Genomic DNA, 16,543 nt, shown 5'->3' on the forward strand with positions numbered 1-16,543 from the left:
ACCTAAAGAATGTTGTTGCATCCTTAGCCATCCAGTACTATTTCAAGAGACAAACACTTCGCTGTAACTGCAGCCCAGACTCCCAGAGAGCCATTTTTCTTCTTAAGAATGTCCATTTGTAGCTATCAATAAGCATGGTAAAAAACACAAGACATTCACAGGCTATTTCAGCCAAAGGCAAACTGTTTCCAGCTCCTGCAGCCTGCTTATACATGTAGGGTGTGAATGCCTCTCCAAGAGTGAAATGGGCACTGAACAAAGTGAGGGATGCAGAGCCCCTTTATTGCAGAGCTGGCAGCGTTACCCCAGCAGAGGGATGGTGGCTGGAGCTCAGGACCCCTTTATTGCAGAGCTGGCAGTGTTACCCCAGCAGAGGGATGGTGGCTGGAGCTCAGAACCCCTTTATTGCAGAGCTGGCAGCTTTAACCCAGCAGAGGGATGGTGGCTGGAGCTCAGAACCCCTTTATTGCAGAGCTGGCAGCATTACCCCAGCAGAGGGATGGTGGCTGGAGCTCAGGACAGGCTCCCATCGGGGCAGAGAGCAGAGCCCCACGAGCCCCATGCACCACTAGAGGCCCTCACAGCAGCTGCAGCCCCAGCACTCTGCTTTTAACTCGGCCTTCAGCACACCACGAGGTGCACTCGGCTGCCTCACAGGTCCAAACTGCAGGATTTTTATCTGAAGCTTCAGCAAGTTTCAGATAAACCAATAGGTGGTGAATTTTTTTCTTTTTTACATGTTATTTGTATTGTGGTAACAGCCAAAACCTCCCAAAAGAGGTGAATTAATTTGAGCTTTGAACTTTATGAACTAGCTCATCCTAAATGGAAAGCAGCTGGAGAAAAAAAAACAAAGAAATTCTGAGAAGGGAAAATTAAGTATTGCCCTCTGAGCTCTTAAAATCCAAAAATCTTGTGCACATGCTTAATGGGACATCACAAGCTTGCTCACTTAAAAGATGTTCTACCATGCCCTGCAATGCTAGTAATGCTCCTCTTAAACAAGAATGTTCCTACAGGAGGTTATCCCTCAGCAGAAGGGCTCTGTTCTCATCTAAATATCACCTACTTCTAGTGCTCTAGTGTTGTGCTAATGAAACTGAAACGCTGTGACTTGTCTGAATTTACTTACGTTTTTAATGTTCCAGACGTCATGAGTTCTGTCACAAGAACAATACACTTTTTTCCTTTGACTGTAGACTCCCAGGAATCATAGAACCTGACAATATTGGGGTGCTGAAGCCCTTTCAGCATCCCAGCTTCCTCTTTGAATCTTTGTCGCTCTGACTTGGACAGCTTCCGATCCTAATGAAAAAGAAAAGGTGCATCAGAAAGTTTTGCTTGATTTTCTTATTGAGAGGCAGCAACTTGAAAACAGTTAGGTACACAAAAGAATCACATGTCTTAAATGCCATTTGGTTTGCAATTACCTTTAAATATTCTGTTTTGAACACATTCTATTACAGTCTTTCTATAATATATTGCTTTTCATAATTATAGTGCTCTCAGGGTTAAGAGCTGCATGGCTGCAGATTAACTCCTCTTTCTGCTTTCTCTTGCTTTACTACTCCTAATAAATTTAGCTGTTGCCTGACTTGGGGTGAAAAGGGGATATGATGTCTTGAACACTTGAATGTTTGAGAATGAAATCAGATCATTTAACCCCCCTCATGTTGTACATTGCAATAACTTTTCATTATTCCTAGATATCTGCTCAGACCACTGGTTAACAGATGGGATTAGCCACCCATAGAGGGGGTTAAGCATTAAACCTCTGTTAACATCCAGTATGTTCTTGTAGCTGTAGACCATCAAGTGAATGAATTGGATTTTCTTTGATTAAATGCAGAACCTCATGATTGAGCAAGTTTCCTGAAATCTCATGTCAACAAAACCAAAAAGTTACAAAAGTAACTCCCAGTAGAGACAGAAAGCAATCTTTTGGCCAGAGGCAGAACACAAAACAGCATTCCTGGACTGTTGTGCTGCAGCTGGCTGGCAGCTATCACCAGGACTTGGAGCAGCTATTACCTGAATGAGCAGCACATCTCAAAGAGAAGATGTCTCCTTGTACCATGCAGTGTTCTCAGTTTACCAAAGCATGACCATTGCACTGCTCACACCAGTCTGACTGACTGGCACAAACTGGATCCATATGCAGTTTGCATTTAAAAACCCAAATATTTCAGGATGTACTTATAGCCAAGAATTTCAGAAGCATTGTTTCTAAGTTATTTAGCAATAACTGAAGACCTATTTGTCAGATCTGAGTAATAATTTTAAGTCACTTGATTTCATATTGTCTTTTCCATTAAAAGGAGGCAGTAAAAACACACAGGATTTGGTTATACTCCCATTGTGCTCCAGACAGTAATTCCTCTTCCTTTGTTTACAGGTCATATGTTTCCTCAATATAATTCAGCCATGTAATATCTAAACCATCCTACATTCACTAAGACCATCAACTTTTTCTAAAAGGTTCACAGAGTATCTTCAGGCATGGACAAACTTCTTTTTCAGATGAAGCTCCAATTTTCAAAAGTATACAATTTCCCTGGGTAAAAGTCTGAAAACAGGTTTGAAATCACCTCAGGGATCAGTTTCCTATTGGTGCCTAGAATGTTACTCATCCTTACAATTCTCAGGAAAATGTGAAATCCTTATGTATGACTAATTTAATCCACAGACATCAAAAATCATTCAATCCTACAACTACTTCACTCTGCAGAAATCAGCATTACCACCTCTTCCCATTCTTTCATAAGCATATTTGCACAAGTTTTGATGTGACATTTGAAGGAACATTCCACCAACAATTGAGCATCCATGTCTGTTTAGGTGTTGCAGGAGCTTTTATATGTAATTAGTACTGTCATTTGAGGTGCCTTACCCCTCTAATAGCCTTCCTTTCACTACAATGAACAAGGCAGCACAAGTTCTGGTGCAAATCTCGATTTTAACAAATTCAAACTGCTGAGACAGAAAAGCAGTAAGCTGCAAGAGGTACAGCTGACCACACACACATGCACCAGTGCTTCAAACAACACAATCACAATATCATCTTTCTTATAGAGAAATAAAGCAGTATTCTCAGCCTCTGCTCTTGACCCTCATAATTCACTTTTCTAAGCCACTGTACTTTGCTGTAAATTCAGCTACTGTATACAGTCATTATACAAAGAAGGCTGCAATAATTACTTTTCTATCACTTTTAAATAGTGAATGTGAAAACCTGCATTCATTTTTGTCCAAATCCAAGATTTTTGATACACATTTGGATTACATTTCCTTTATTGGGTGCATACTAACAAGTTATCTACCACAAACACTGTTAACCAGTTTTAGACCTACATTTAATATCAAGTCACGGCTATTTCATTTCAATCTCATTTTAACCCACATAACCCAATCTCCCTTCAGGGCTTTATTCAGTTTTCCCTGCCCCTGTACTACTGTCCCCAAATAGAAACTGCCAAGTGCTAATCACCCTTATCAATGAACAGAGTCCCAAGAGGCACTCACTCACATTTGGACTCATTTCTCTCCCTGCTCACATCCATGGCAGCATCATGTTCCTGCAAACACAGCTGTGACGTCCAGCACAGACACTCAGCACTTCAGTGCTGGCATTAAAACCCCACCAAGACCATGCAATAGCCTAAGTAAAACAACACTGCTTTGAAAGTCACAGTGCCCCAGTGATCTGGGACAAGTCTGGACAAAGCACAGGCCAAAAACTTTCACCCAGGAACACAGCTATGTTTTTGCAACCAAGGAAACCCTGCACCCTTCAGTACATAACTGCAGCAGCAAAAGGGAACATTAAACAGAGCTGGAAGAAAAAGACAGAGAGGCCACTTGTTCCCTAAGCCCAGCAGTGCATACTACCTTTTACTGCCCTCATTTCCTTGGACACACAACCCACACCCTCATCTGTAACAAGTTTTTATATTCTTCTCCTAAAGGAACACTAATGCTAGGTTACAGAAGACTGCCAATATGCCTTAAGAGAACCCACAACCCAAACATTGAGGAAAATACTGAGTCTCCTGTACAATTATACCAACAAAGTCTGTATACACAATGACTGGTTTTAGCTGTACATATTACATTCTAATGCAACTTGCAAACAGTTGGCCTGTAGGCCAACATACAATTTAAAATGACAAGTCCATTTTCAAAACCTGAGTAATTAAAAATATTAGACAGCAAGATCTCCCAGGCTGCATAGACACAGACTAAAATAGAGCCTATCCCAAATGCATGTTGGCATCCTTTGAGTTATTAGCATGGGCAAAAGTGACAACTTCACCTCATGCTTGTTCTTGTACAAAAAATGCAACTTAAGCAGCTGCAGCTACTAAAATATTGAAATAAGCAAGTAAAATAGAGCACTGTATGTAATTTGGGAGACTGAGCTGTTACCAGCCATGTTAGGTATAAATAGCTCAGGAAAAGCAGGGGAATGAGAGTATCTTGGCATCACATGGAATCCAGAAAGTAGCTGTACAGCATACTGGGGCAGAGAGAAAGAAGCCATCATCACTTAGTGAAAATTAAAGAGTGTTTTGTGCTTTCTTTTGGGAAGGGAACAGTTTCCACCATCCTCAGTTATAGCTGCATACTCCAAAAGACTCAAGCCCAGATGTGTTTTCCCACCAAGGCAGCTCCTGGGGGCAGCACTCAGGATCCATCGTGGCCTCTGAGCAGGAACCTGCAGGACCCTCAGCTGGATCTCCACTTCTAAAGATGTAATGAAATCTGTGGCCTATCACCCAAAATCTGCCCTCCTTTTGCTTAAATTATTATAAGTGTGAATCAGATAAGCAGATTTATCCCCTGCAGCCTCTTTCCTACAATTCATAGTCTTAATATTTACATAGATGGACCATTTCCACACGTATTTGTTGTTCTCATTTGAAAGCAAAAATACAAGTTTCACAGATTAACATTCTAGTTTCACCAAGATCAGTTAGACAATTTTAATGTTTTTGATATTTTTTTTTAATCAAACAGCCAAAAACTAAAAGTAGAAGAAGGACTCACAAGTAGTTTTCCATAAGCCTAGGAAACTTAAACAACTTTATAAAGAAGCCAGCACTTTAGAACAATTAGTAATATACAGCCTGATATCCCATCCTTCAAGGACCAAATCATTTTGGACTTCCCACTAATAAAACTTAAAAATGGACATACTCTCTCCTTTCTTGTTCTTTTTTTACCATAAGCAACCTGAGGCAGACAAGACAAAGTCCTAAATCTAGCAGTTAGCAAATCACATTCTTGTAGTAGCTCAGCTGGCACATGCTGAGCAGATATAGCCCAAATATTTTTAAAAATATACAAAGCTGTCAACCTATAGCAGAGCTTGCTTTCTAAAATGGATTTAACTACCTTATAAAATAGACAGCATTGTTCCTCCTAAACTGATAGCTTCCCTGGAGGACCTAAGTGTCACATCCCAATCACTGGGCTGCCCTTTGAACAAACTGAAACAGATGCATCAAGCCTACTCTGTTCATTTCATTCATTCCTTTCCACCTACATTAAATTGTTTTGACAAGCCAGGACACACAGCAAGGCGTCCCAGCACGTGATTTGTGGTTCTGCAGTGCCAGGGGCCTGAAAGGAGACGAGCAGCAAATGAAACGATTGTTCAGCTCAGAGGATTCAATAAGCTTTTTCTTGGCTGTTTCCACTTAGCCAAGTCCTTCCCATCAGATTTGTTTTGGTCAGGAAAGAGCTATCAGAGGTGTTTACATTTTTCAATGTAAAACAGGGATCTTGGGCATTCATGATAAACCAGGTACAGGTTTACTCTTCCACTCATTTCCTTCATGTACAGCAGCATGAATTACATGCAGCATTGCTACTACCCTCTTTCCACCCCTGTACCTACATGCTTTATGTAAATAAAAAACAAACCAACCCAAAACAACTCCTTTCCCCTCCAAAGATTAGCTACTCTACCAAGCCAGTAAGCAAAAAATGCCTATAGTCCTCTGGTGGTTTGTTTCAGCCAAGACTTACAATCTATTCAGCATCCTTAATAAGGAAAAAAAAAATTACATTTGTGGCACCTAAATTAAATTTCAACTGGGAGATTCACACAGTCACTGAGCCTATGGAGTAATTTCCCATGTATTTTCCTTTCTATCTGTCCACAGACAGAGTTCTGAGTTCTGTCCTGTTCACATGAGGACAAGAAATGCCACATCTGCAGAGCACATCCCAGTGCCCAGAGCAGTCACAGAACCCAGCCCAGACAGCAGAGGAGCCTCCTCAGCCAGGCACTGCACTCTGCTCACATCCCTTGATCTCTTCAGCCAGCCCAAGCTCAAGCAAGGCTCCCACTGTTTTTACTGACACCAAGAGGCCTGAGCTGAAGTCTGGGACAATTCAGTTGGCATTAAACAGACACAGTTTTGCATTGGTGGCACACTGCACCTCACCCTCACACACTACAGGATACCAAGCAAGTGGCCACCAAGAGAAATACTCTACATGACAGGAACTACACCTGCCAACTCCTGCTATACATCCTCCAAGGTGATTTTCCATCCTTAACATGAAGGACAATTTACATCACTCAAGTGCTGGGGAACCTTCATGCACAGCAGAATAAACCAGACTCAGAAAACTTCCCATGATCTCCATCTACAAATAAGCAGACTCATAAGCAATGTAGGTCAACTTTAAACTGTTTAGGTTCTGGTTTTCAAAAAAAAAAAACCAAACTCAGTAGATGAGCTGTTACACAATTTAGAACTCTTCCATCTTCCACAAATATTAGGAAGATAAGCAGTAAACAGAGAAAGACTGGATATTTCATATACTACAGGTTTTACTAGGTTTCTGCATATTCTACCACTAGATCCAGAAATGATACACAGTGCAGGGACAGTTGTTTTGCAGGGAGGGTTAACTAGACTACAGCAACAGTATGTAGTTTCCATCCAGACATGCAGTAGAAAAATTAGCAGCAATGAACTGTCTTCAAGTGATGTGATCTGTAAATGTACAGCCATGAGAGACTTCAAAGTGCTGCTGAATTATACATAGTCTGAATCACAGGCAAGGTGAATTATCTATCTCTGCTGGGGTTACACTGAGCAGCACTTTGTCAGGCATTCAAATGTCTGAAAATCTGAGTGAAGACACTGCAGCTCCCAGCCTATTATTTGGAGGAATTAGTAGCATACAGAACAGACAAATGTTCTTCTGTGTGCATTTCTGCAGCATATGAGAAAGGCTTTGCAAGCCTTTAAGCAAGGTTAATGAGGGGTCATCAGAGGAGAAGCTAGCAAGACTGTGTTCTGATATTCAGCACTGTTAATGGAACTGAGGCTTTGTGGGCTGCAGTGTTCTCATCCTGAAAAAATCTAGCAGTTAAGAGGAAAAAAGAGCACAGTAACCACTGAGCTAGATTAACAAAATATCAACAAAGAGTCCACTGAGCTTAAAAATCACCCAGCATCACACAGTTGGTGCCTAGAAATGGAAGTCTCAGTGCACAAGCACTGCATCTACTTCTCTGCATCAACACATAAACCACTTAATACTTTCCAGCATTAAAGACTAGGTAGAGAGATAAAAGGGAAGGGACTCTTCAAAATGCATCCCTGCACAGATTTGTCTGCAACAGACAAAAAAAAACTGATCAAAGATCTGCACAGATCCTTCCATCACTCTACTGTCTACAAACCACTGAACACAAAAATCTGGTTAAACAGAGCTGAGCAGCTGCTGTTCCAAAAGTACATATCCAAGGTAAAAAACACCCCAGCCACTCCTCATAAGGCTTGTGCTCTGGAGCCACTGCCAGCTTTGCTGCTCTTCATGACATGCTCCAGCACCTCACTGCTCCTCTCTTGGTGAGGCACAGAACTTCCCAGGCACTTTCCTGCTCTCCTTAGTTTAAAGAGGGAAGACAAAACTTCTGACAGGTAGCAAAATACTATGCAAGGCCAAGGTAATGCTTATTGAAAGAATTATTTCACCTTGCTCCTTGGCAAGTCTCCACAAGAAGAATCAGTTTTATATAAGCTACAGACAATCCTCATGAAGCATGGAAATAACCTGAAGAAAGATAACACTGAATGTAAAATATATATCTAGCACAATAGAAGAGAATAGGCTTGAAACAGTTACACATTTTAAGGTTCCTGATTAAAGGTAAATATTTGCTGTAGGTTTCCTCTTACACACGGTATTAAAAACACTTTAAGTTTCAGGAAAGTACACAAGTAGTCAGCCTAGGACATTGAGGGATTATTCCCATTGCTTGTCAGTTTCTTGGTGAAAAGCACCTGCTTTCTAAAATTTTCACCACTGGTTACGTGGAAGGCAAAGGAAAATGGGTAATTGATTTGATAATTCTCTTCTCTCTGCTGGCATTTCAATGCACTACAATAGTAACTAAGTAGAAAATTCATTGGAAGATGAAGTAATTTGTTAAAAACACAAAAATTACAAGTGCTTCTTGTCCTTTCCTTTAGAATTGTTGCAGTTGAGTGATACAGCAAATGTACACAACTTTACTTATGCCGCTCAAATGTTAGAAACTATGAAACAAATTATACATCATCTGACAGATAAATGATGGTAGGAGGAGGGAAAGGAGGGAAATGAAACCCTAAATGGTCAAACAAAAGGAGGACAGAAGTCTTCATCAGTCACCAATTCAGTCTGAGTAAGTCAATTATACATATCCTGAAGGAACTTGTACTTCATCTTTGTCTCAACACTGAAGGGGAAATATCTGCAAACTCCAGCCCACATATGTGACCAAAAGATTCCAGCACCACTCCCCATTTTATCCTGTGATTGTCTCAGTTTTGATGAAGCTGTGACTCACCACCACAGGCCAAGGGGGCAGAACACCAAGAATTCTGTTCCTCTGTGCTCACTTTCCTGCTTTTACATTTCCAGTAGCCCCTGTGCCACCAGTAGCAGTAGCAGCATCTAAGACACCTGGTGGCAGTAATGTCATGGACTTTTAACCTATGCTTGAAGAGACATCCTCAGCAACAATCTCCTGGGAACAGGAAAGGATCAGAGCTGATGTCTCTGCCTGCTCGCACTGAGTTCTGGCACGGTTGCAAATACAATCTCCATCACAAACACAACAGCAGAAAAACACTAACAGTAGATGAGAACGTTTCTTCTTTATATAAGGTCACCAGAGTCTTGCAAGTACACTTCCCAATAACAAACTTTATCTTTGTTACAGCAGCAGTGTGAGAATTTTTCTTTTCAGCAATGCCAAAGGTGACCACACTGCTGGGATATTGCACTTGGATACCATTTGCAGGATTAGATGGAAGGCTCATGGCCAGTGCTCACCAGAGACAGAGAGGTGCAAACACACAGCTTCCAAAAATTCAGCCAGTGTAGATTTTTAGGTTACTCCTAAAAGTTTAAGAAGCATTCATAATTTGTACAAAGTCTCTATTGGATGATTGCTTTCCAGATCTGTGTTATATGTGAATATACACATTAATACACATCTGTACTGCTCCTCTCCCAGTCTCTCACATCAGCAGCACCATCCTTAGGTAAAACAAGTTGGCTGAACTCAAACCTGAGCCAAATACCCCTTCCAAAGAAAACAATGACTGAGCTGTACATCATCTAATCAGAGTGCATTAAATACCATACTCTTATTTTACCAAACCAATTACATATTTTCCTTTGCTCGCCACAAAATCAGAAAGCAAAAAAAATTTAAATAGCAGATATGAAATCTAAAGCTTAGACATGACCTCTTCTGGAATGTTCCAGGTCCTCAAGAATCTGGACTAAGAATGGCAAGCAACTGTTTAGGCTTCAGTCATTTCTATTCTAGGGTTGCTCTAGGCAGCATTTGTGTTTCCTTACGTAGAAGTCTTGAGGGAAAAAAAAAAAAGATGGCTAAAAGATTAATTCAATTTATCCATTCTGAGAGGCTGAACATTAAGGGACAGTAATAAAAATGCTAGGCTATACAAAAATAATCAGTAAAAGAACAGAGAGCTCATCTGTTTATTTTGAATTTTAAATTGTTATTTGATCCATGGAAGATAAATGGATAAGTTTGCTTTCTGATAGCAGTTCTCAACAAGGCTTATGTTTATTACATACAGCTTATTAGAGAACTGAAGTGTTGGCTGAACTGAATCCTTGATGAGCTATTAACCAGCTGGACCATCAAGTCACTTGGCTCAGATGCCTCATTAAAAGTTTCAAAGTGTGTGTCAGCTCACATTTTGCACTGAACTGATGGTTTTATCAGTGAGAAGGTACATCAAATCACCTCAGTTTTATTTTACTATGAAAACCCAGTTCTCCACTCAGGGGTGACAATCCTTCAGTAAAAAATGCCTTCTCTACAGTTCATTCTGGTGACCTCACAGATTTACTAATTCAATGCATTAGAAGTGCAATTGTAGTTTTATTGTTTTGTGTATTTCTGTATGGCTCAGAGTCCTTTTATGAGTAGCTCCATGTCTAAAACATTAGGGTAAACCCTTCACTGCTTCAATTTAGAAAATCAAACAGATATTACAATTCTTCATCTCATATTCTTCACAAAGCTAATGGCAAACAGGAGAAGGTAGCTACAGCCACTTTTCAGCATGCTGGAAAGTTGCATCAATATGCTGGCTGGAAAACACCCAGGAGTATCAAGATGACTGCAAGAATTCACTAATAATGATCACAGTAAGGGTTCAGAAGAACTAGCAGTGTTCTGGTGCCTCTGAGCAGCTCCCTTCCAAAGATCTCAGATAAAGCCCAGAGACAAGTATCAGATCAGCCTTCCCTGGCTCCACGCTCCTCCAGCTGTAAACCAAACTCTCATCAGCCTACAGTACACATTGGCTTTACACTGCTATACACACTGTGTTTGCAGCCTGGTTACCCTACAACAGTTACTCTTCCCAGCTTCCCTCCTTTTCCTGCAAACACATCCAAAAAAGTACTTTATTTAATTTACAAAACTGTGGATTACTATCAGTTATGACAGGATGACATATGAAGTGTAGGCCAAGTACTGGCAGCCAAGAGAAAATCCTTACAACAATCACCAAAAACTCTATGCCAGACATCTCGCATTCAGAGACAGATCTCTCAATCAGAGATCCTTCAGGGATCCAAGAAAAAACCACAAATAATTGCCAGGTGTTCTGCATGTTCTTGCAAAACAGAAGAAATCAAAAAGGGATCTCCTGTAGGGAAAGACTAAAGAGATCCAGAAACAATGAGTTTAAAGGGGTGACCAAAATTTGTCCTAGATGAGAACTCAGAAATACTTCCCATAAATACCAGTATTAGTAGCAGCATTTCACAAACAAAGTCCTAAAACACACTGGGGAAGCACCTGTGATCTACAGAATGCCCATCTTCACCTCAGGGTTCTCATAAAGGGAAGCATTAATAACTCTTCCATGCTTACCCAAAAGGTTGACTTATGAAATCAGTTTCTTGCATCACTTGCATGTTTACTACAGAGTTCCACAATAACACCATATACATCAGAGACACTCCACCAGGGCTGCCTCTAAAAAATTATTCATAAAGTCACAAATATTGCAGACAGTACCAAATGAACCACTAATATTTTAATTTACTGATATGTAAATTTAAAAATATCATATTATCTTTCACAGAGCAAGGAATTTGAGTAGAGTTGAGTCAGGAGAGAGACAACACTCCAATTTTTAACAGTGAATAGTGGTAGGATCAACAACTAAGAAAACTGGCATGATGAAGCATACTCTGCATCCAGAAGCTTAACTTGCTTTGCAATTCAATCCTGAACGATTTTAAAACACACTAAAATATAAGAGAAAACAAGGTGTAATTGAAATGCAGTTGAAGGGATCACTCAGCTCCTATTATCTAATGAAATACAGGATACAATACATAAAAACAGCCAGGCTTTTGCTGTGTTCTGAATGGAAGTAATAACATGCACAGCTTGGACACAGAAGTACTATTTTTACACAGGATGAAAGGGAAAAAAAATCCACACAAATCCTTGAAGTGTTGGATTGGCCTGCAAGAAAAGCCACTGGCAACTAAAATTCAATGTTGTCAAACAGGTGAGATCAAAGCATCAAGAGAGTGATCCTGAAAGGGAGACAAAACACACAGCTAGGAAAAACCACTAGATAAAGTTTAAGATGAACAGATGAAGTTTAAGACTTCTTTTCCCTTTGGATTTGGGAACTACATACACAGTATTCCCACTGGCAAGGCTATCCTGTATTAATCCAAGCATTTTTTCCAAAGAACACTACTGGGAATATCCCACACTGCCAGAAGACCAACCATGACCTAGAAGGCCTCAGATACTCAACATGTTATCTATGAATCAGCTATTCAAAATGCTACAGCTTATCCAAAAAGTCTGTTTCTCATTACATTGTGCTTTAGTCACATACTGTCTGTCCTTGGTCTGGTGCCACTTCATTTCAATTGTTTGAACAGGAACACTGGAAGGAATTTCTTGAAGACAAACTATAATGCCTGTGCATGCCATGGTTCAAGGGGCCTGCCTTAAATGGGTCATCACAACCTGCAAACAGGCTTCTTTGTTTTCAATTTACCTCCTACTTTGTCCTACTGAAGAATTCTACATGCAGTTCAAAATTCAGTTTAATTGCAAACTAAAGTGCTTTATCCAAAAAACCACCAAAAAACTTCAAAATATTCAAACAATGTATCCATACAGTGAAATATCTAATATTCTGTACATCTTATACAAAAACTAGCAACTAGTGATCATGTTTAACATTGAACAAGCTCCCTTAGCCAAAAAGGTATATGAAAATGTTTTTAGTAAAATGGCTCTGAGACATACTCCATGTGTTCAGCCAGTATGCACACACAAAAAGCTATGGAAGCTGGAATTAAAGGAAAGCAGTTTGTGAGAAAAGCTGTTCTGGTACTGCATCCCTTCTTTCACTGGCAACAAGTACATTTCTGTGGGGATAGAGTGGCTGAGTGGATTGAAGATAGTCCATATTTCTGTTTAATTTAAATTCCTTGCCCTGCCACACAACCCCAAACAACATCCCAGCAAAACCATTTTAATTAAGCTAAAGACAGTATCATAAAGATAACAGACACTTGGATCTGGTTTGAGCCTGAGTCCACTGAACAGTACTTTAACAAGTACACAGGCCTGCTCTTGCCACAGAGTCAGCCCCCAGTCTGGAGATAACAAAGGCCACACAAGCCCCCTTTTTCACAGGCAGAGACAGGACACAGATCTCTGAACAGATGTCTCACACAGCAACCATACTCATTTTCAGAATAAGAGCCTCCTGTCCAACTCCCAGCAAACAGGATGTGAACAGAGGCACCACAAGTCCACATAAGCAGCAGACTGGAAGCACCTGAGAAATAATTCTTTTGCAGTTCTGTTACTACTCCAGCATTTTCTTCAATTAACTCAAAACCAATCCTAGTGCCAAAACAAACTTTCAAAAAAATTTCTAATGTTTGAATGCTTATTATTAGAGACATTGATGAAAACCTCACCAATTCCTTTTAAAGACTCAGGTAGCTTTGTAATTGTTTCCTCCTGAAGACCCTATCAATATAAAACGATTTTTCCACAGAATGGCTGTGATCCAAACATAGATCTCAGTACTTTGGAGGGACAGCTGTGTGAAAATCTCTTGAGAGCTCAATTCTAAAACCTCTTCTCACAGGGGCTTGAAAGATGGAAGTGTCATTAAGCAGTTTTAAAATCCTCAAAACTTAAGAACCTTTCTAAGATAATGTTCTTGCTATTACCACAGGGGGTTTTGTTTATATCTTGTTTCTTAGTCTGGGCCCCTGAAACTGAATTATTTCAAAGGAAACAGAGGGAAGACAAGGACCTTTTAATCCTTGTTTGCTAATTGTTTAGTAAAAGCAAGGGTCAAATGGAAGAACCTGTGTTTGCAACACCTCAGAATTATTGGAAAGAGGCTTCAGTAGGCAGCAAATAATATTACAGTATAGAGCAGCAAGTGTTAAAACTCAACATTTATAATTAACAGCACCATCTTCAATAGAATTGTGAAAGAAGGACAAAAGCAACAAGGAGGAGCTGGATAGATGAATCACAGTCTCAGAGTTACAGTCCTATCTTCAAAGCTGTTAGCAGGCTGAAAAATTTACGAACAGGCATCTTCAGAATGAGTTGCAACATATCTGTCCATCAGAAGCAGACATTCCCCTTGTGATTTCACTCTGCAAGTAATAAAATCCAGACTGCTCTGCAAAGAGCTGCAGTTCCCCCCTCGCCTGCTCTTGCCCTGAGCACTCTGCCTACACAGGCTGACAGGGTTTGATGCTATTTTAATCTCTCCTGTGCTTCCAACACACACTGGATCTCACAGATCTTTCTTGTAATTTCCTATTTCAAAGCACACTCTCTCAGAGAGACCTGGTCCATACTCCAGGCACTTTGCTGCAGTTTCCCACAGCCATTTGGTTTGGCTCTGTCTGCAGAGCAAATGAATGCTCAATAGAGACCAAAGTGAGATAGCTGGAGCACACTCACCATCCTGAACTGCTGACTCAGTGCAAATGACTCCATTTCACAATTAGTCACACATGTGAGTATGTGAGGTGGAAACTGAAATTTATGCCACTATGAACTCTTCTTATCTCAACGACTTCAGTATGCCTGTGCCTAAATAAGGATTTCACAAGACATCTACTGGCAATCATCAGGCTTGTGGAAACAGGATGCTTTTCCATGACAGGCAGTGGAATGGAATGGTATTGTAGGAACACACTGAAATCTTAAGACCATAGAAGAGATTGTAGCTTCATACCAAAATTATCAGAGTTATACCCAGAATTTCATTTTTAAAATTGAAGATAATACTCAGGCAACCCAGGGGATAACTGCCTTCTCCTATTATGCCCTCCTGCCACTCCTTCCTTCCAGAACACAATTTCAAGTTTTCACTTCCCAGGAAAGGCAAACAACATGAGACAAAGCACAGACCAGGCTCTGAGCTAATTAAAAAGGAATTCCCATCCAATGTTTTAGACACTAAACACTAAAACAAAACTAAAAGCAGTCAAGTAGTACTCTGATTATAGCTATGTTCAGATTATTAATAGATTTTTGCAGTTTTTTCGTTTACATACATTTCTTTGGAGTTTAACTTCCTCTCCTTTTGTACAATCATGACTTCTAGCATAAAAAAAGGGAAAAAATAACACACCACAAACAATTCTCTAACTCAGCCACCTGTGTAACAACACTGTTTGCTGGTAGCTGTTTTACTTAAATCCTGAACATCAAGAGTCCAGTTTAAGGTGAAAAATCCACAAGGCTTTTAAAAGAACAAAGTATAAATAGACAAACTTCTACAGTTTAGAACACATTGGATAAAAGAGAATAAAAAAGGATTTTTACCAAATCTGGTAAAAATCAAAGTTATATATTCCATTCTTTTATACCATTTCCTCCCCCTCAAAGCTCATAGGAAAGCAGACATTTTGATTAGGGCATTTGCTTTTAAAATAACACAAAATTCATCTTTCAAGATCTGAATTGACTACAGCTAAAGTAATCTGAGCAGTGTATTTTTACAGATGCTTCCTTATGACAAATTACGACATATTGGTACCAAAGCTGCTTCTCCATATCTGACTGCTGAGATTAACAGCTGCAAAGTCTGCTGCTTGTACAAATAAAGAGGCTGCTGTTCCACAAAAGATTTTCTGCTTGAAAACTTCAATTCCTATTTCTCCAGAGAAACTCACAACATGATGAAGCAAGCCATTTCTGAGGATATTAAAATTTCCTAGCTTAAACAGTTGCAACACAAAAGAGTGAACTAAATTACATTGTACAGCTTTGTACCCTGCATTTCCCATCCTGAGGGGTTGACTGCCACATCCTGTACAAAAGGTAATTATATATTTGTGAAACAAAGCCAACACATTGAGTAAGTTCAACAAACGGCTTCATACAGCATCATACAGATGGTGACACAGATTATTCACAGGCTAGAACACGGATCAAGTCCTCAGAATTTAAAAAAAGGTAAGTTTCCAAGTTAGTCTAATCTAGAAAATGTCACTTCTTTCAAAGTTTTTTCATCTGAAAACTCTACTTGGAAGTATCCCCTCAGCATAGAGACAACACACCTGTCTCAACACTACTTTTAGGTCCCTGCTTCACAGCTCTCAAGTGCAAAAAATTTAAGGTGCCAGTGGATGCAATAAAGCAAGCGTTTTTCTCTGAAGCACCTGTAACAGCTTGGCTGAAGCTTTTTAAGCAATTAAGCTCAAGACAGACACTTGGCTTGAAAATTTGCAGCCCAGGTAGTGAAGGCACACACCAGCTGGGAACTGAGAACGGGCTCTTGTGACAGGACTCAATCTGAAGTGGTGCTGCCTCATGTATTAGTCCCATGTGTACCAATAAAGAACTCAAAAGCAGATGACCACTGTGTAAATATGGAGCATTACCAACACACTTATTCCAAAGACAGCTTGAAAAATTACAGACCATTACAGGGCTGAACTGCAGAATGAACATGAA

At 40.0% G+C, this 16,543-nt stretch overlaps 1 protein-coding gene across 12 annotated transcripts in view; it reads right to left on the reverse strand.

Moving 5' to 3' along the window:
* WNK1 (WNK lysine deficient protein kinase 1) overlaps positions 1-16,543 on the reverse strand; it is a 97,690-nt gene that overhangs the window by 65,067 nt on the left and 16,080 nt on the right. For all 12 annotated transcript variants that reach the window (XM_058023480.1, XM_058023478.1, XM_058023477.1 and 9 more), the window contains exon 2: positions 1,133-1,305. In XM_058023480.1, coding sequence (XP_057879463.1) covers positions 1,133-1,305 — 173 coding nt within the window. The remainder of the gene's footprint in view (positions 1-1,132; positions 1,306-16,543) is intronic.

This window comes from Melospiza georgiana, chromosome 4, assembly GCF_028018845.1.
Source record: "Melospiza georgiana isolate bMelGeo1 chromosome 4, bMelGeo1.pri, whole genome shotgun sequence".
In the NCBI taxonomy this organism is placed as follows: Eukaryota; Metazoa; Chordata; class Aves; order Passeriformes; family Passerellidae; genus Melospiza; species Melospiza georgiana.